This window comes from Zalophus californianus, chromosome 10 (assembly GCF_009762305.2).
Source record: "Zalophus californianus isolate mZalCal1 chromosome 10, mZalCal1.pri.v2, whole genome shotgun sequence".
Classification (NCBI taxonomy): Eukaryota; Metazoa; Chordata; class Mammalia; order Carnivora; family Otariidae; genus Zalophus; species Zalophus californianus.
In genome coordinates this window covers 65,533,857-65,554,345 of record NC_045604.1, presented here as the reverse complement: position 1 = coordinate 65,554,345, position 20,489 = coordinate 65,533,857, and the positions used below count along the sequence as shown (strand labels likewise).

Here is a 20,489-nt window from a genome sequence, read left to right as displayed (position 1 = left end):
AAAGAGAGATCTATATTAATCAAATGCCATGTATGAATTTCATTGGGAATCTGAATTAAATACATCAGCTCTAAAACAAAACATTTATGGGACTATTAGAAGTTTTTGGTGAGATGTTGGTATTTTCCCATCAATATTTTATTATGGAAATTTCAAACATACAGTAAAATTCAAGAATTGAGAAAGCACTGTTTACCACCACCTAGATTCGGTCTTCCGACATTTTACTAGCTTTATTCCGTATCTGTTTATCCATCCCTTTATTCAACCATTAATCCATCTTATTTTGGGGGCATTTCAAAGTAGCTCCCAGTGGGCGCCTGGGTGGCTCAGTTGGTTAAGCAACTGCCTTCAGCTCAGGTCATGATCCTGGAGTCCCGGGATCGAATCCCACGTAGGGTTTCCTGCTCAGCGGGGAGTCTGCTTCTCCCTCTGACCCTCCCCCCTCTCATGTTCTCTATCTCATTCTCTCTCTCAAATAAATAAATAAAATCTTAAAACAAAACAAAACAAAACAACAAAGTAGCTCCCAGCAAGCAGAACTGCCAGAGCTCCTCAAGGTCTCCAGGATGATGGGTAGGATGGGTGAGTCTGATGGGCTGAGCCCAGGTCTTGTACTTGTGCCCTAGCTGCAAAAGAAGATGCAAACGGACAGTATTGGTTCTGTTTAACACAGATAAAATAAGGGTGGTTTAAACAATTTCCATGTCTCTCTCATGGAAATGTTCAACCAGGTGAACAATTAGGGGCATATGGGTCTTCCTTTCACATTCCCGCATTTTCTGAGATACTGTTTTTTTTTTCTTCATGGTGGGAGGTGGCTCATGGGATATTCATCTAAGATTTAGGATAGTTGGCTTTCTGAATCAGGGGAAGGAGGAACAAGACATCAGGGGAAATGGGTCTTGTCCAGGTAGCTGAAACCACATCCCAGAACAGGAAAGACTCTCTAAGTTGAGAGTCCAGCATAATGTTTTCCCTGAGAACTATTCTTACTCTTTAGTAATTGGGACTATTCTATGGTAAAATTAGCCCCTGGTTCTCTGGAACTTCTTATGACATGTTATTTAATTAAGTAAACACTGAGTTCCTTCCGTGTATCGTACTTAATGTATGAGGTGATGATCTTAGAGTGCTGGTAGGGTGCTATATGCAGGCATTATCCTATACTCACAGGCTTAAGAGTTTTAACAAAGAATAATTGTTCCTTTCACATTTCTATGGTGTTTTGAAGATTTTTCAAAATACTTTCACAGGATTTATTTGCACCACTTTGAAAACGTATTATCACCTTCATTATAAAGTTAATAAACAGGCTTGGAAAAATTACCTAATGTCACAGGGGAGAACTGGGACTCAAATCTGTGTCTTTGAAATTCTCACCCACCACTCTTTCTGCTACACCACAGCCATTTCTAGACTACCTCAGGAAGTGTCAAAAGTCTTCCTCTCTAGGTTATGGGAATCAGGCTATTTTTATAATCCCCAATCATCCCACAGATTAGTCACTAATTGCAAGTGTAAAATGTACCTTTGATGAGGGGGCAGAAGCTAGCTGAAGACAAAGCATAACTGACACCCTGCAACCTCCTCCACCCCCACTCCTGGATGGGATATGTGTGACATTCTTCCAGGAAGTTCCCAACTATCTTCATGTTAATGCCTTGCTAGAGGGAAAAAGAACCTTAACTTGACAATGGCAAGGCGTCAGATATCTTGTAGGTCCTCTTTAGCATATGAAAGTTCTTTTGAAAACCTCCCTCTTTTCCTTACCTCCCCCAACCCCATAGTATGTAATCAATTGCTCCTCAACCCCAGTGCAACACTTTCTGCCCACAGATCCTGTCGCCATGCTCTAATAAACAACCTTTCTGCACCAAAGACATCTCAAGAACTCTTTCTTGGCCATTGGCTCCGGACCTCACCCCACCAAACCTCACATATATTCCAAAACCCCATCACTTAGCACCCAACGTGGGGCTTTGAGTCTTTTCATCTGGACTCTGAGCTTCGGTGCAAATTTGGTGAGTGTTTCTCTCCTCTTCCTTTACTCTCATTCCAGGGGCGCTTCAAGGAGTATGGTCTTATTGGAACACTTTCATGCCCATTGCTCAGGCTGCAATCCTCTAGCCTGTGGCTGGTCTATGGGGAGGAGAAAGCCTCCCTTTTGACTGGAAGTTAGTACCCTGGCAGGGATGGTAATAAGACCCAGAAACTTCATGCCCTCTCTTTGTTCCTGTCCTTATACAAACTGTCTGGGCACGGGACAGTCACCTAAGTCACCAGGATGGCTGCCAATCTTAAGACTCCTGTGTGAGGTTTCCTCCTGATTGATCTAATGTGATCCCCTCCACATCCCTGGTCTAGCCACTTCTGGCCACGGGACCTCCACTGGGAGCTGGCCGAAACCAGTACCCGATGGAATTAAAATCCAACTGGGAACCGTTTCCCAGGGAAGTTGGCTGTAGGGACTACATGTGTTGGAATGTCATTTAGATCATGATGGACTTCTATCTTTACTGTTTTCCATCAATGTCCTCAACTAATTACTTAAATTATAAAATTCGGCAATTCCCCTTGTAAAACTTTTCTAGTGTTCTCCATGGGTAAAAAATGGTAGGGCAATAACTCAGCTTTCAGGGCATAGGATGGCATGGCATGGTATTTCATTTATTTTTTTTTAAAGATTTTATTTATTTATTTGAGAGAGAGAATGAGAGAGAGAGAGAGAAAGCATGAGAGGGGGGAGGGTCAGAGGGAGAAGCAGACTCCCTGCCGAGCAGGGAGCCCGATGCGGGACTCGATCCCGGGATTCCAGGATCATGGCCTGAGCCGAAGGCAGTCGCTTAACCAACTGAGCCACCCAGGCGCCCGGCATGGCATGGTATTTCAGTCCATTCACCAGGCACCCTTCCGCAGCCTAGGATGAGATGGGGAAGGGGAGGGACTCTGGCATCCCTCCAGGGCCTTTTACCACAGGAATGCCTTAGAGGTAAGGCAGGATGGTGATCAATTGTTTGAGGGAGGCTCTGGTCGCTTTTGACACATAAAACCTCTTAACACATCCTGTGCCACCTGGGACAGGGGGAGGGAGATTGTGGTAAGGGACTTTCTCTACTTTTCCAGGAGCATGGCCTCAGTAGGCTTCTTCACTCCCCCAAGGACTCTCCCTGAGATTCGGATTGCAATTCGGATTGCAAAATTTAAGAAAGGACTGATCTCCTGTAACACTGCATGGCCACAGTGGGATCTATCAGTTAGATCTCTTCTGCAGAAAACAGGGCAAATAGACAGAGGTACCCTAGGTCCACCCAGGCTTTCAGGGGTCTAAATCAGCACCCAGACCTAAGGGCCTCTTGCAGAATGTGTTTGGCTAGTAAACTCTCTCCTGATATATTGGATAATCATTTAACTAAATAGGCCTCCTCTGAGTAAACCTAGGTTGCTGGAGGAAACAGGCCATTCCAGATGAAGGGGACTCTTGACTCTTCTCTTTCATTTTTCTTCCTAATAGATGTGGGGGCTTCTCCCTCACTCATTTCCCGGGTTAATGGCTATAACTGGAGCCAACTTTGGTTAGTCTACCTTGGGATGGGGACTTTAAGGAATATTCCCAAGCAGCTGCCGAAACTGTTTGTTTTGGGAAAATTGCCTTTCTTCTCCGGCCCGACATGGACTGCCTCCTTGTTGGCAGGAAAACATGATGTCTGTGCCTCCGTGGGAGCTGATGAGCTCTAGAACCGGGAACCCTATCTCTGCCTTCTGGCAGCACTTGGCCTCTTCTGCCTTCCCTTCCCCACCTGTTTCTGCACCACCTTGGTTGTGGCCTGTATAACTGGCTTCTCTACCATCCTCAGTGCCTCAGGCACCTGTGCTCTTCCTATCCTCTCTACCAAGGAGTGAAGAAGAGCACCCCCTGGACTTAACACCGCCCACTTCAGATTTCCCCACCAGTGTCTCAGGTAAAAATTGACAATCAGGAGCAAACTGACTTTTTTTTAAAAAGATTAGGTGGAAACATAATCGGCATTTTAAACTAATTTAAGTTCATTGGTTTAAGATAAACATGTCTTTAAGGTGAGCGGCATTAAATGTGAAACTTTTATTCTACCAAGATTTACTGAAGGTCATGGGGCACCTGGGTGGCTCAGTCGTTAAGCGTCTGCCTTTGGCTCAAGTCATGATCCCAGAGTCCTGGGATCAAGACTGCATCGCATCGGGGTCCCTGCTCCACAGGAAGCCTCCTTCTCCCTCTCCCACTCCCCTTTCTTGTGTTCCCTCTCATTGTGTCTCTCTCTGTTTATTTATTGGACAGAGAGAGACACACAGAGAGAGGGAACAGAAGCAGCGGAAGAAGGAGAGGGAGAAGCAGGCTTCCCGCTGAGCAGGGAGCCCGATGCGGGGCTCGATCCCAGGACCCCGAGATCATGACCTGAGCCGAAGGCAGACGCTTAACGACTGAGCCACCCAGGCGCCCCAATAAATAAAATCTTAAAAAAGAAAAAAAAGGTTGGGCGCCTGGGTGGCTCAGTTGGTTAAGCGACTGCCTTCGGCTCAGGTCATGATCCTGGAGTCCCTGGATGGAGTCCTGCATCGGGCTCCCTGCTCAGCAGGAAGTCTGCTTCACCCTCTGACCCTCCCCCCTCTCATGTGCTCTCTCTCATTCTCTCTCTCTCAAATAAATAAATAAATAAAATGTTTTAAAAAAAGATTTACTGAAGGTCAAATGAGCTTGTGTTATTTCTGTTGCAATTTGTTAGCAAAAAGATGACTTAAAATGATGGTTAGGGTGCCTGGGTGGCTCAGTTGGTTGGGCGACTGCCTTTGGCTCAGGTCATGATCCTGGAGTCCTGGGATCGAGTCCCGCATCGGGCTCCCTGCTCAGCAGGGAGTCTCCTTCTCCCTCTGACTCCCCCCTCTCATGCTCTACCTCATTCTCTCTCTCAAATAAATAAATAAAATCTTTAAAAAAATAAAAAAAAATGATGGTTAATCTTGTCTATCTCAAAGTTTTGCTTGGATGATAAATGGGATTGAATTTGTTGGACATCTAGGCCTTTTCCAAATGAGATAAAAATACTAATAAAGCATTGAGTACCGGATGTAGGTTTGTGCTTTTGACTACTTACTGCAAAAAACTAAGGATACTTGAGTCTGTTGGTAAACATGCTTTGTGCTTAACTGATTCATAAATTTGCCATCTAAAGTGTTCTGGTGTAACAATTCACAATTGGTTACTACTTAGTTTTCACTGGAGACTAAGGTTTCTAAGAGTGAAATTCTGCTAAATGTCATTAAGACTGATGAAAATAAGAAAAGCAACTCTGTATGTAGAAAAGTAGAGATATGTAAGAAAGATATAAAAATGGGAATGCATTTTTGTTGAAGGTAAAAGAAGGTAGTTTTGTCCTAAAAGATGGTTGTTTGGAGAGAAACGGCTTGGGACAAAATCTGAATGCAAAAGAAAGTTGTAGAAAGTTTGTGAAGGAAAATCTTTGGAAAGGAATTTTACATGTGGTCAGAACAAACTAAGATCGAAATGAATGGATTTTAAAAAGTACAGTGGTATTGGGACGCCTGGGTGGCTCAGTCAGTTGGGCGTCTGCCTTCAGCTCGGGTCATGATCCCAGGGTCCTGGGATCGAGTTCCGCATCGGGCTCCTTGCTCAGGAGGGGCCTGCTTCTCCCTCTGCCTGCCCCTGTCTCTCTGATAAATAAATAAAATCTTAAAAAAAATATATTAAAAAAAAGTACAGGGTGCCTGGGTGGCTCAGATGGTTAAGCGTCTGCCTTCAGCTCAGGTCATGATCCCAGAGTCCTGGGATCGAGTCCCGCATTGGGCTCCCTGCTCCTTGGGAGCCTGCTTCTCCTCTGCCTCTCTCTCTCTCTCTCTCTCTGTGTGTCTCTCATGAATAAATAAATAAAATCTTAAAAAAAAAAAAAAAAAAAAAAAGTACAGTGGTATATAAGATTGAAATTCTCTGTTCAAAAGACAAAGCTTTCTTGAATAGTTGGTCTGCTCTTGATAAGAAAATGTAAACAAAGGTTTTTTTTTCTTTTGTCTGCCCCAAAAAACCTACTTTCTGTGTTTTGTCTGTATCAGGTCTTTGATCCCTAATCCTATTTAGGCATGTGCTCTAAAACTTTCTAAGGTTTTAACGAACTTCCCCAGATTTAAATTGTAACTGAAGTCTCTTTAACTCATTAGGCCTTTTTATTTGGTTTGTTAAGTTACTCCCTAAGTACTGTTAAACAAATGATGAGCCTTAGGTTACATTTGGGTAAATGCTATAACTATTCGAGAGATGATATGCAGTTCCTAAAGTTTTAATATATTCTGGTATGAGACCATCACTTAATATTTTGATTATTAAAAGTGTTATGTGTCACAGAAATAACCGGGTTTCCTTGCCAACCATATTGTAACCTCCCCTCAGATTTTTATTTATTTTATTTATTTATTTATTTAAAGATTTTATTTATTTATTTGACAGAGAGAGAGACAGCGAGAGCAGGAACACAAGCAGGGGGAGTGGGAGAGGGAGAAGCAGGCTTCCTGCGGAGCAAGGAGCCCGATGTGGGACTCGATCCCAGGACCCTGAGATCATGACCTGAGCCGAAGGCAGACGCCCAACGACTGAGCCACCCAGGCGCCCCTCAGATTTTTTTTTTTAAAGATTTTATTTATTTATTTGAGAGAGAGAGAATGAGAGATAGAAAGCACGAGAGGGAAGAGGGTCAGAGGGAGAAGCAGACTCCCTGCTGAGCTGGGAGCCCGATGCGGGACTCGATCCCAGGACTCCAGGATCATGACCTGAGCCGAAGGCAGTCACTCAACCAACTGAGCCACCCAGGCGCCCCTCCCCTCAGATTTTTAACCATGTTCATTTTTGAGTCTTTCATCCTTTATAGTTATTGTTCTTATTCCCTTATAAAATGGTTCATCTTCAAGGTGATTCATATAAGGTACTTTTAGGAAAAATACAGGTAGGGTGCCTGGGTGGCTCTGTTAGTTAAGCGACTGCCTTCGGCTCAGGTCATGATCCTGGAGTCCTGGGATCGAGTCCCGCATCGGGGGGTCCCAGCTCAGCAGGGAGTCTGCTTCTCCCTCTGACCCTCTTCCCTCTCGTGCTTTCTATCTCTCATTCTCTCTCTCTCTCAAATAAATAAATAAAATCTTTAAAAATAAATAAATAAAACTGAAACAGGTAAGAATTTCCAGAACTAACTAAAGCTGCATTCAAACCAAACAAGAATAGTAACATGGGCCTAAGTGAATTGGGAAAAATGATTATAGTTTTTTTGTAACTCTTGGTTGAAACATTGCTGGTTCTTCCAGACTAAGAAAACCTTCTCTTAAGACATGACTGATATACAGAAATAATAAAACAAATTGAAGTATTTACCTTTTCTCTCTATCTAAATCCTTTGAAATTCAAAAGCTCTATCAGTAAGTATTCTTTCTTCAATGGCAATCACTCCTTGTAACAGGACACCATTGGAAACATTGGTTATTTTACCAAGGCTTTGACTGGAATATCATATTTGAGAGAGACATGCAGAGACTCAGATATGACCAAACAGCTTTAAGGAACTAAGGTTGACTTTATGAAACCTGGAGCCATAAAGCCCGTTCGAAATGTTGGCCTGATACTTTGCTTGCAGAGTTCCCAGCAGCCTTAACAGGTGAGTAAAAAATGTCACTTCCTGGCAAGTGCAGGAACCTCAGGATGTATTGGGGACCGCATGAGTTGGAATTTGCCCAAATCTACAGGTATTGCAGGCATGTCTGATGGCAAACACTTGGCTTGGCTTCTGGCCTGGAGAAGCTACTAAAAGTTCAACCTAGAGATTCCTTATAAAAGTTCCAGTAAAGCAGATTCTAAAAGATCTAAATGATCAGTCATTCTTGCTGAGCTTATATGAATAATTAGGTCAAGTTTGTTAAAATTGGACTTGTTTTGCAAACAAATTATTCTTGATTTGGTTATCTCTGGAAATGATGGCTATTTTAGAGAGAGGAATTATGTTTCAATAACACATCTTTGCGGATGTTAAATCCTAGTTTTGGTAATCCTTAAATGTTTGCCTAAGCTACACAACTTGAGGTAAACTTCAGAGAAATTGCCACAATAGCTCATGTATAGACAATCTTTTTGCTTGTTACTCTGTGGTGATAATAACAGGACCCCGCGCGCATGTGATTAATTAGGATTAATTCTCCAACAACTGTAACTCAACTATCACCTTGACCAGTTCTGTGTGGCTGGTATCACAAAATCACTCCTTAAAAGCCACTGAATGTACCCCACTCTATGGGGTTAACTATAGACTTGTGGACATAATGGATGGCCCCACTTTCTTTATGATTGGATTGGATAATGTACTTGGGGATGCCCTTATCTCTTGACAAGTCTCTCAATTGCCACTGATTCCATAAAACTAGGATATTGTTAAGGCTGGACCTCAAACAAAGAGGGCTTCTTGATGGTTTTATTCCTTAGTCATATTTGTCCCAGGAACTGCCTCTATTAATGTAAAATTACAAGAAGAGGTTTAGCCAAGGGTACAGTGACCACCTTTAAGTATGACATGGCAGTCAATTATATGACTGGCTCCTACTGGACCCAAAGGCTCTGTGGCTCTAACTTGTGGCCATGGCTTCCCCCAGGCTGGATAGGCTGCTGTACTCTGGGTTTTGCCTGGGTGCATGGACACATTATTGAAACCATTACCAACCTTTCCAGCCTTCCAAATTTAAAACAATGTTGAACATGTTCTGTGTCTCATTGGTACGACCACCTAGCATCCATCTTTGTTTCTTCTTTGAGACTAGAGAATATTCTTTGGCACATGGAAGCTCTTAATAAGTACATGGTCAAAGCCCTAAATGACACTCAAAATAACATTTCTCTATTAAATACTAAAGTAATACAAATATGTGAAGAAGCTTTACAAAATAGAATGGCATTAGATGTTTTAACTGCTATACAAGATGAAACTTGTGTTGGCATAAAAACAGAATTCTGTGTATACATTCCAGATTACCACAGAATACTTCTGGGTTTCTACCTGACATGAATACTCAAATTGGCACTTTCAATGATCTCTTTCCTTAAGTGATTGCTTTAAACTTCTAGACTAGGGCGCTTGGGTGGCTCAGTTGGTTAAGCGACTGCCTTCGGCTCAGGTCATGATCCTAGAGTCCCGGGATCTAGTCCCACATCAGGTTCCCTGCTCAGCAAGGAGCCTGCCTCTCCCTCTGGCCCTCCCCCCTCTCATGTGCTCTCTCTCTCTCTCTCTCTCATTCTCACTCTCTCAAAATAAATAAATACATCTTTAAAAAAATAAAAAAAAATAAACTCCTAGACTAGAGGAAAATTATCAAAGGTCAACTATCAAAGTTCTTTTATTCAGGCTTCTCTTTCTCATCATAATATTAACCTTCTTTTGTTGTCATTTCCGGTGTCTCCCTGCCTGGTGCCAAGACTCCTTCACTACCATAACTTGCAGCTGACAGCTGATCCTTTCTACTCAAGGAGGCCCATATATGCTGTCTGCGTTGGATTTAGCTGCCTCCCCCTTTCATACGTTCCCTGTATGTTCTTCAGCTGACCAATATTGACCCATAGGTAGGGACATCTCTACGCCCCTATTCAGCAGGAAGACGTTACAGGAAATGAGACCTTCCCTTCAACAACCCTAAAGATTTAAGGATCAAAATTGTTCAGGGAGGGAAATGATGAGGGATAAGAAAGCTAGCTGAAGACAAAGTATAAGCTGGCACCCTGCAAACCGTCCCCCCCTCCCGGGGTGGGATCTGTGTGATACTCTCCCAGGAAGCTACTTAATAAAACCTTAGTCATGAGCCCCCTGTCTTGGTGTATATCAGTGGAGATGTATAGCCGTGTGATGAGGGAGCAGAAGGCAAGCTGAGGACAAAGCACAAGCTGACCTCCTGCAACCTCCCCTCGCTACACCAGGGTGGGATATCCTGGTGTATTGGATGATGCTGTATAGGATTGGAGAACAATCCTCCAGGAAATTTCCAACTTGAAAGTTTCTTAATTTTTAAAAAAATTTTTAACCCATTAGAATTTTTTTTTAAGATTTTATTTATTTATTTGGCAGAGAGAGAGCAGGAGAGCGGCAGAGAGGGAGAAACAGGCCCCCTATTGAGCAGGGAGTCCGATGCAGGGGCTGGATCTCAGGACCCTGGGATCATGACTTGAGCCCAAGTCAGTCGCTCAACCAGCTGAGCCACCCAGGCGCCCAGGAAGTTTCTTAATGTTAATGCCTTGCTAGAGGAGAAAACAACCTTAACTTGACAATGGAAAGGCATCCGGTACCTCGTAGGTCCTCTTTAGCATATGAAAGTTCTTTTGAAAACCTCCTTTTTCCTTACCTCCCCCAACTCCCAAGTATATAATCAGTCACCTCTCAGCAGCTCCTTCTGCCCACTGGTCCTTTCCCCGTTCTTTAGTAAAACCACCCTTATGCATCAAAGACGTCTCAAGAATTTTCTTGGTCATCGGCTCTGGACCTCACACCACCAAACCTCACCTATATTCCAAAACCACATCAGGTGGGTAATATGCTTGGGGAATGATTGCCAAAGTGTATTTTGGGGAGTAGAGATAATGGAAGTTTCCAAAGGAATTTTTTTTTTAAAGATTTTATTTATTTATTTGACAGAGAGAGACACAGCAAGAGAGGGAACATAAGCAGGGGGAGTGGGAGAAGGAGAAGCAGGCTTCCCATTGAGCAGGGAGCCCGATGCGGGGCTCGATCCCAGGAACCTGGGACCATAACCTGAGCTGAAGGCAGACGCTTAACGACTGAGCCACCCAGGTGCCCCCCCAAAGGAATTTTTATATGTTAAAGTAGACTTACAGGATCCTGGAGGGTTGGGCTAAGATTGCCTTCTGCCCTTTGCCAAGTATTAACATCGAGGCACCTGAGTCCCTAGAGGAATGTCATTCTGTTTCAAGGACTTGTCAATGGGCTGTAGTAGTAAGGAAATTTAATAATTTTCTTCTGCCTTTGTTTCCCACATCAATAACAATATTGTAGTTTTTTTTTTAAGATTTTTTTATTGGGGGGGCAAAGGGAGAAGGGAGAGAAGCAGACTCCCTCCTGAGCGGGGAGCCAGTAGTGGGGCTCAATCTCTTGACCCAAACATCCCAGTCTGAGCCGAAACCAAGTCAGACGCTCAACCTACTGAGTCAACCCCCCGTGCCCCTGATATTGTAGTTCTATAGGATATTCTTTTTCTTCTGAGGAACTACATGGGATGGAGTTTTGGAATGTTGTTTAAGTCTGGAGCCGACGCCAAGAACGAATTTTTGAGACATCTTTAGTGCAAAAAACATGATTTTATTAAAGCACAGGGATGGGACCTGTGGGCAGAAAGAGCTGCTGCACTGGGGTTGTGAGAAATGGCTGATTGTATACTTGGGAATTAGGGGAGGTAAGAAAAAGGGAGGTGTCTCCCTCAGGACACTGGAGGCCTTGCTCTTGTCAAGGTTGTTTTTTCGTCTAGCGAGGCATTAACATGAAGACAGTGGGGAGCTTGCTGGAGGAATGTCACACACGTCCCACACAGGAGTGGGGCGGGGGCGGTGTTGCGGGGTGTCAGTCTGTGCTTTGTCCTCAGCTTTCTGCTCCCTCATCACACGGGACAGTATTTAATTATGAAATGAGTTATGAGATTTCATGATGTCTGCAGCTTACTTTTAAATGATTCAATAACACAACTTAGTTTCAAGGGATTCAACAATACCTACATACCGGGGCAGAGAAAATGAGCAGAAATGGCGAAATGCTAAGAACTGTCTGCTCTTGGAGTAGTGTATACAGGTAGTCACCGCCCTGTTCCCTCACCAATCGACATACAAACTATCACAAGTGAACGCCGCGCAGTGTGTGTAACACCGCCACTCCTCGCAGAACGGCTAGGGAACTGGCGGTGGCCAGCCCCGGGTCGGACGCACAGCCGGGTTCCCTGCGCCGCTCGGGCCCGCCTCGCCGCCGGACCCCGTCTGGGCATGCTCAGAAGCCCCGCGCGCCTGCCCCGCCCCTCAGGCGTACGCGTGCGCGCAAGGCGCAGGCGCGCGGCTCCCGGTGGCACGCGAGACACCAGCTGCAGGACGCGGCTGACCGCTGAGGTACGGACCTGAGGTGATGGAGCCGCCGAAGGTGGAAAAGTTCAGCACCGCCAACAGGGGAAACGGGCTGCGCGCCTTGGCTCAGCTGCGCCCGGGAGAGCTGCTCTTCCGCTCGGATCCCTTGGCGTACACGGTGTGCAAGGGGAGTCGTGGCGTCGTCTGTGACCGCTGCCTCCTTGGGTACGTGCGGAGCGCCCTCGCCCACCCGAGTCCCGGGCGGCGCGGGTTCGGAGCGCGGGGGATGTCGTTGGGCCGCCCGCCGCGGGACTCCGCCCGGCCTTGGGTGCGCACGTTTGGGGGCGCTGCCGGGTACACAGCCCCGCAGCGCGGTTCCCGGGGCGCGTCGCGGCTGGCAGGGAGCTGGGTCCCGGGGGTTGGGGGCGTCCCAGGCTCAGGCCCCGCCGCTGCGTGGGGCAGAGGTGGACCCGCTAGAACCCCCGCCCGTCCCCCTGGGCTGCCGTAGGAATGGGAGCGAGCCGGTGGGGCAGAGCTAAGGGGCAGCGTTGTGCTGCGGGTAGTTTTACCGGGGAACGAAAAGTCTGTGTCCCGGGCGGCACGCTTCATCGGTGCGGCCCTGGAAGTGACAACTGGCTGGGGGTTGGGGAGGGGGGAATGCAGGGATGTGTGCAAACCGGGCTCTGTACTCAGGCCCCGCCAGGAGAGGACCTGGCTGGCGGGAGGCGGAAGAATCTCGGTGTTTACGGAACACTTTCCAGGGTCCAGGTTGTGTTCTGCCTGGAGCTACGAAGATGAACGGGGCATCCTTAAGAATCCTTATGGAGCATATCAGTGAGAGCGAGAATTAATTACAGCGAATCAGAAGGGCTGAAATAGAGATGCAGTACAGTGCTATGGGAGCATAAGTTACTGAGGTTTTGTGATGTGCTTTGCATTTAATGGCTGTGCAGGCAAGTCTAAGACTTAACCACCTATCGGGATGCGAGAATTCACATGAAAGTGTTTCATAAGCCTGGAAGCACTGGGTCAATGTAAAGTGCTATGTTAAAGCAATTTATGGAAATATGTAATATATATGCAGTCATAGGAATTGTAGTCGAGCAACTAATGTTACTGAGCTCCTGTTATCTGCCAAAGAGGAGAGCTCTGTTTGAGATGGGTGGGATGATTTTTTTTTTTTTTTCCCAGGACTGCCCTTCAGATCTCTCAGCCTGGGATTTGGGTGGAGGAAGGTGAGGAAGTAGTTGTAGAATTCAAATCGGTAGCTTGACCATTAATCTTAACCAATTCCTTATTTGATTCGTAATTGAGGACTTTATTTAACTTTGTATTTTAAAGTTACTAAACAATAATAGTTGTATCTGTAGCTTCCTGATGTTATCATAAGAGCAACAACAAAAAATTAGTTGAGAGAGCACTTTGAAGTTTTTGTAAACTTCAAAACTAAAAAAGTTTTGGAAACAGTTAATTCCTTTCAAGACTCAACTATTTGCTGAAGGCCCCCACATTGAAATTTATAGATCTTTGATTCTTATTCAAGCAAATTAGAGACCTGGGCTCTTCATCCTGTTAAATCATCTAGGGGTGTATCTTGAGTTGGAGTTGGAGAACTTGCTATCCTATAATACTAGTTGATGAAGAGAGAAGGTGTGGTTCGTCTTCCAGATGAAATCAGACTGACAAAGTTATTTAGTAGTTGGGATGGAAAAGTTTTGGGATTAATACATGATGACAAATTATTCACTGAATTTTCAGAGCTGAACTTGAGTCATGTGACACAGAATTGTCTGTTTTCCAAAGTAGACTACACAGACCCAGCCGTTCATGGGTGAGATGCTTCTTCCTTTACCATACTATTTCATTACTGTTGGCTATCACTCATATATCTTATTAGCAAGAGATTACTCGTTAGTAATGCTTTAAGCACAAAAGGAACTTCATGCAAGAGCATTGGGGAGATCTTAGCATTGCTCTGAGGTCTGGAGGAACCCCAGTTCTGAAAGTGGGCAGGAACCAAGGAGAGTTCCATAGTCAGAATTACACTTCAGAAGTAGTTGGGGTTGGTACCTGGGGAGTACATCACTTGTGATGCTGCCTGATAGTGCTTGCTGCTCCGGCATGTATTACCAGCACCATGATCCTGGGCCCTGCTGCTGCTACTCTTGCCACTGCTGTTGGGAAACGCTATTGCTGGAAAGCTGCTTTCTCATCCATGCTTCTTTGTGGAATTAGCTTCTGATTCAGAAATCCTTAGTGGTATCTTGGATTGGCTGAGATGAGGTCACTGCCTGAATCCTAGCTGCAAGGGAATTTGAGAAGGTGACTATTAGGACTTCTTGGCTTTTAGGAAAGGAGGCAGGTTCTGTTCCCACCAGTATTCATAATAGTGGGGAAATTAGCAAACATAAAATAAGAAAAGGGATATCAGTAAATGCCAAGCATCCAAACAAAAACAAAAGGAGTTTTCATACGGACACACACTCGGTAGTGCTTTACACAAAAAATACATTTACACTTATTTACTTCGGATTGCTAGGATATAGCTGATATGTGCTGTGGTGGTAGGTGCTCTGTTGAACACTTCCACTTCCACTTCAGTGGTTGTAGTATTTCTGCAGTGCATAGTTGGGAATCAGCACAGCCTGAAAACAGTGTTAGAGAAATCAAACTTTGGTGCGTTGTTTCATGCAGTTTTCTTTTTTTTTTTTAAAGATTTTATTTATTTGACAGAGAGAGACACAGTGAGAGAGGGAACACAAGCAAGGGGAGTGGGAGAGGGAGAAGCAGGCTCTCCGCCGAGCAGAGAGCCCGACGCAGGGCTCGATCCCAGGACCCCAAGATCATGACCTGAGCCGAAGGCAGACACTTAATGACTGAACCACCCAGGCGCCCCTGTTTCATGCAGTTTTCTACCACAATTTGAATGACCATCAATGGGATAAAGTTTCTGTGTTCTTTATCACCTTATAAGTAAAGTTTGTTCATCATCAATTGTGAAGTCCTTGAGAGTAGGTATTACATCTGTCAATTTTTGTAGCCCCAGTGCCTGACACATAGTAAGCTTTTAGTTTGTGTGAAGAACATCTGGCTGAATTTTCCTCTAGCTGTTCTTGCTTTTCTGCTGTCTTCCACTTGAATTAATTTGAGAGAGCGAGAATGAGAGAGAGAGAGAGTACATGAGAGGGGGGAGGGTTAGAGGGAGAAGCAGGCTCCTCGCTGAGCAGGGAGCCCGTTGCGGGACTTGATCCAGGGACTCCAGGATCATGACCTGGGCCGAAGGCAGTCGCTTAACCAACTGAGCCACCCAGGCGCCCTTCCACTTGAATTAAATAAATGAAAATATTCCTTTGTAACAGTAACAGTTCTGGGGGGGTGGCAACATAAAATAATAGACATTATAATTTATTACTTCATTCTACCTGATTTTCTTTGGTCTTGGGCTATTTGAAAAGTTCTTTAGTTCTTGCATATTTATTTTCATTAATAGAAAAACTTGAATCCGCTTCATGGCTTCTCTTCCTTTTTTCCTCTCAGTAAGGAAGGGTTTTTCATCTTGTGAGTAGAAAAAATGAAGTATGTAAATTGGGGAAAGATTAAATGATACAAAGTTGTGACCTGAAATAATTTATATCATCCTTTTTCTGCAGTTGCTCACCGCTTTAATTTGACAGACCTGGAAAAGATTGACAAACGGGTTACTTGTGTTTTCTGTTTTGGTAAATGCAGCATATAAAATTCCATTGTAATTATTGTTTGTAGGTCTCCCCACATTAGTGACCTAGTTCTCTAATCTTATATCCTTGGAGCCTAGCACACAGGAGATGCTGACTGTTGAAGTTGTGAAGGGATAGTCTTTAAGGAAATTGTAAGTCACCATATGTTTGTTTCTGTTTCCTAAAGTTCCAAGCTGCCTGTAGTTTCCAAATCAAGAGCTTTCTCTGACATACTCTAATGATAGTTTCTTCTATGGGGTAAAGAGAATATGATATCTCTTCCTTCATTGAGGCTGAGCTTGAGGCTTAGTGCCTCCCACGAGGAAGGAAGATGAATTGGAAATGGAAAGTCCATCTTTTCCAGCCCTGAGAAAGCCCTGGTGAATTATGGGAAGAAAGGGGACAGAGGTAGGGAAAACAGTATGAGAAATACATGTTTTTGGGGTTTTTTTGAAAAATCTTTTTTTTAAAAAGTAATCTCTATACCCAGTGTGGGGCTAGAACTCAAAACCTTGAGATCAAGAGTTACATACTCCACTGACTAAGCCAGCCAGGTGCCCCTGAAATACACGTTTTGAGCTTCCTTGTCTGGCCCAAGTTCTGGAGTTGGGGTGAATGTGTTAAATAGGTTGAGGGGAGAGTCAAAAGTAGAAGATCTTTGGCTGTGCTCTGTATTTGGAATCTTGAGAGGGGATAGCTGTGTGGGTTGGTGCTGTGCCAACATGGGGATATAGCACAGCAGTGGTAGAAGGAAGTAGCTAGACAGATGAGCCTGTGGTAGCAGGGGAGTCTGAAATGCTCTCATACCACTGGGAGGGCTGTGGAGGAGCTGAGGGACCTGGTGGCACAGCAGGCATCATACAACTCCAGACTGTAGGTCGGGATCATGGATACAGCACTGGGAGTAGGCATGACATCCCAAAGGTGACATGGCACCAGTCCAGCCATGGGACATGATTGCCTCTTTGCCCCAGAGATCAGTGAAGATCCATAGAGACACCAGGATCCTAGGTCTTCTTGCCACCATTAGGATATCCCTTAAGTCCCATCTGGAGAAAAATTTACCTGAAAGCATCTGTTTAAACCACCTCTGGTAAGGAATTAAACTTAATGTCTGAATATTAACTGGAAGAGACTGAGATATTATTTTGGCAAATTTTAAATTTCTGGCTATTTCCTAGGCTGAGTGTTCATGAGGAAGATTAGACTATAGAAAAAACAGCCCCATGTCTGTGAGACAGATTTGATCAATTAATAGAAAATGAAGCAGCTACATTTGAGTTACAGTGTGGGTAGATATGACCAGGCAATAAAGGGCAAAAAAAGAACATTGTGTTTGGTGAGGTGATGTAATCCATCTTGGCCAAGGGCTGAACCTGGGTGGAGGCAGGAAGGAATACGTTCATATACTGAGGTAAGAAGAAGAGTGCCAGAGAAGGCAGCGACAGCGATTGAATGGTTTGAGGACAGCTGGGGAAGTGCTTGCTGAATAACTCAGTCTTAGAGGAGAGAAGGTTTGAAATATTCTTCTAGGGCGCCTGGGTGGCTCAGTTGGTTAAGCGACTGCCTTCGGCTCAGGTCATGATCCTGGAGTTCCAGGATCGAGTCCCGCGTCGGGCTCCCTGCTCAGCAGGGAGTCTGCTTCTCCCTCTGATCCTCCCCCCTCTCGTGTGCTCTCTCTCTCATTCTCTCTCTCAAATAAAATAAATAAAATCTTAAAAAAAAAAAAGAAATATTCTTCTAGAAGAGTGAATTACCTAGTGGAATATAGTAGCATAGCTGGGAAGTGCTGAGGGTCCACTTAAAACTTGTGTTCATTTATTTAGAGTGAGAACAGTTAGCCCAGGAGTGCTTTTTTCCTCTCTCCATGGTCAGCTACTTGACTGTGAAATTTGGGTTTATCTAGGATTGTCAGGTTAGTTTAATGGATGGAGAGTGGGAGAAGGAAATGGAAGTTTTAGGCAAGGGAGGTAATCAGGCACCATGATTTTGTTGGTTTGTTTATTCTTTTATTTATTTATTTTTATTAACATATAATGTATTCTTTGTTTTAGGGGTACAGGTCTGTGATTCATCAGTCTTACACAATTCACAGCGCTCACCATAGCACATACCCTCCCCAATGTCTATCACCCAGCCACCCCATCCCTCCCACCCCCCACCACTCCAGCAACCCTCAGTTTGTTTCCTCAGAGATTAAGAATTCCTCATATCAGTGAGATCATATGATACTTGTCTTTCTCTGATTGACTTATTTCGCTTAGCATAGTACCCTCCAGTTCCATCCATGTCGTTGTAAATGGCAAGATTTCATTTTTTTGATGGCTGCATAATATTCCATTGTATATATATATACCACATCTTCCTTATCCATTCATCTGTTGATGGACATCTAGGCTGTTTCCATAGTTTGGCTATTGTGGACATGGCTGCTATAAACATTGGGGAGGCACCGTGATTTTTAAGCAAGGGACTGAGGCTATAAGGAGGGAACCGGGTGATGGACAGTGGAATGTGATGGAATTGGTGGATTAGGAGACATGGTGTGGTTAAGGAAAAGGTAGAGTGGTCAGAATGGGATGACTTGATATATATGTGTATACACACACACACGCTTTAGAAGTAGTGTGTGTTGGAACAAGAGGGTTTAAGGTATGGCAGAAAGTGCCTGAGATAGGGAAGAAGATTGTTAAAATGATCAGGAAGCAGAGGCTGAGGTCTTAGTTGAATCTTTTCTTTCTTTTTTTGTTTTTTTATGAGAGAGGGAGAGTGCATGTGTGAGCATGGTGGGAGAGAATCCCAAGCAGGCTACATGCCCACCATCAGGGCCCCAACTCGGGGCTCCATCTCACGAACCTGAGATCATGACTGGAGTCAAAGATCAAGAGTTGGATGCTTAACTGATTGAGCCACCCAGGTTCTCCCCCCGCCCCCAGCTTTTTTTAAGATAAATTTTCTAAGTAAGTGAAGTTCCCAAGAATGTTAAGCATTGGAATGAATAGTTTCAAAAAAGGCAAAATTCTCACATTGACTTCCTAAGCCAGGATTTAAGAGCCTGGTAGAAAGAGCCAAGTGGAGACAGAGAGGCACTTACCTCTGTTTAAATAATGGATGAAAGGCATTCTTTTTTTTTTTTTTAAGATTTTATTTTTATTTATTTGACAGAGAGACAAAGAGACAGCGAGGGAGGGGACACAAGCAGGGGGAGTGGAGGAGGGAGAAGCAGGCTTCCCGCCGAGCAGGGAGCCCGATGCGGGGCTCGATCAATCCCAGGACCCCGGGATCATGACCTGAGCCGAAGGCAGACGCTCTATGACTGAGCCACCCAGGCGCCCCAGGGTGAAAGGCATTCTGTGGGTTTACAGCTGATTTGGTGAAATAGGTCAGTACCAGGTGCTGGCCAACTGCTGTTGCGTTACAGACTGTCTTTAGGGAGGTGGGGGGTGGACTGTGAAAGCCCTCAGAGTAGAACCTTGACAGATGGTTTGAAGTCAGGATTTGTAGATTCCTGGGCACTGGCTAAAGGATTCACCTGAGGGTCAAGGAAGGATTGATAATAAGGTGGGTTGGGAAAGGACTCTGGATATGACTTCCATTTTTCTTTTTAAGTGGGAGTTATAATTCCTGTTTCTTTTGCTTCTTCCTTTTCTTCTGCAAGGAGGTTTGGGAAAGGGCTGTATGGCAGAGCCCTGAACCTGAAAACATTTGGTCCATGTGAGTGCCACAGCAGAGGACGTTCTTAATGAGACAGGATGACCTGCTTTGTGGATAGCAGTAAGTTGTTCTCCTTCTTCAGACAGCCTGGTGATTGTTCAGAGGGCTCAAGAACAGAGCAACTGTGGGGAAGGGGTGGAGATAGGTTCCTGGAACTCAACAGTACAGTTGGCCTCACCATGGCCATGTGGCTTCTACTGGTACAGAGTGCCTGGTTTGCCACCAGTAGAGAGGGATCCTGAGTTCCCCCCAAATGGCAACACATCTTTGGGACCAGCCGGGCAACTGGTGTCAGGTTTTTATCGTAGACCCTTTTGTCATGGGAAGGGATCACTGATTTGTTCTTAACTGGAACTTTTCTTGCCGTTTGATTTGCCTTCTCTACTTGTGCTGCCATCTCTGAGACCTACTGACAGGCTTCTATAGACCTTATATGGTTGCCTCTGACCCTCACAGGAGAGTTGAAGCAATGGGCTAAAACTTGTGGTTTGACTGCTGTTGACATACGCTGTCATTTGAGACAACTAATAACTTAGAGCTGTGTTTCTCAAACTTTTCAGTCTTAGAACCCTTTTATACTCTTAAATGAGAAGGATTTCATCAGGAGGGGCTTTAAAAAAGTTATTTAGAAAAAAAAAAAGTTATTTAGGACTCTGATTAGGTTTTACTCCGGGTAGGTTTTACTTATGTGGCTGTCTCTATTGATTATATTGCATAAAAAATTAAAATTGATACATTTTGAAATTATGTATTTAAACATAATTATTACATTTTAACAAAGTTTTTAGTGAAACAAACTATTTTCTGAAACAAAAGAACACTTACTGAGAGAAGTTGCTTGTTTTACATTTTTGCATATCTCTTTAATGTCTGGCTTAATAGAAGACCTTTGGATTCTTATAACTGCTTCTACATTTAGTATATTGCAAAATATCATA

General features: G+C 44.4%; 1 protein-coding gene across 4 annotated transcripts in view; it reads left to right on the top strand.

The window, feature by feature from the left end:
• Window positions 1–12,115: 12,115 nt before the first annotated feature.
• SMYD3 (SET and MYND domain containing 3) overlaps window positions 12,116–20,489 on the top strand; it is a 707,320-nt gene continuing 698,946 nt past the window's right edge. Inside the window, exons 1-2 of one of the 4 annotated variants that reach the window (XM_027613205.1) lie at window positions 12,288–12,346; window positions 19,499–19,611. Coding sequence is in view for 1 of the 4 variants with exons in the window: in XM_027613201.1 (XP_027469002.1) it covers window positions 12,183–12,346 (164 nt within the window). In the remaining 3 variants the exon portion in view is untranslated. Of the gene's footprint in view, window positions 12,347–19,495; window positions 19,612–20,489 lie in introns of all 4 variants that reach the window. The other 3 variants (XM_027613204.1, XM_027613201.1, XM_027613207.1) reach the window with 3 other exon arrangements.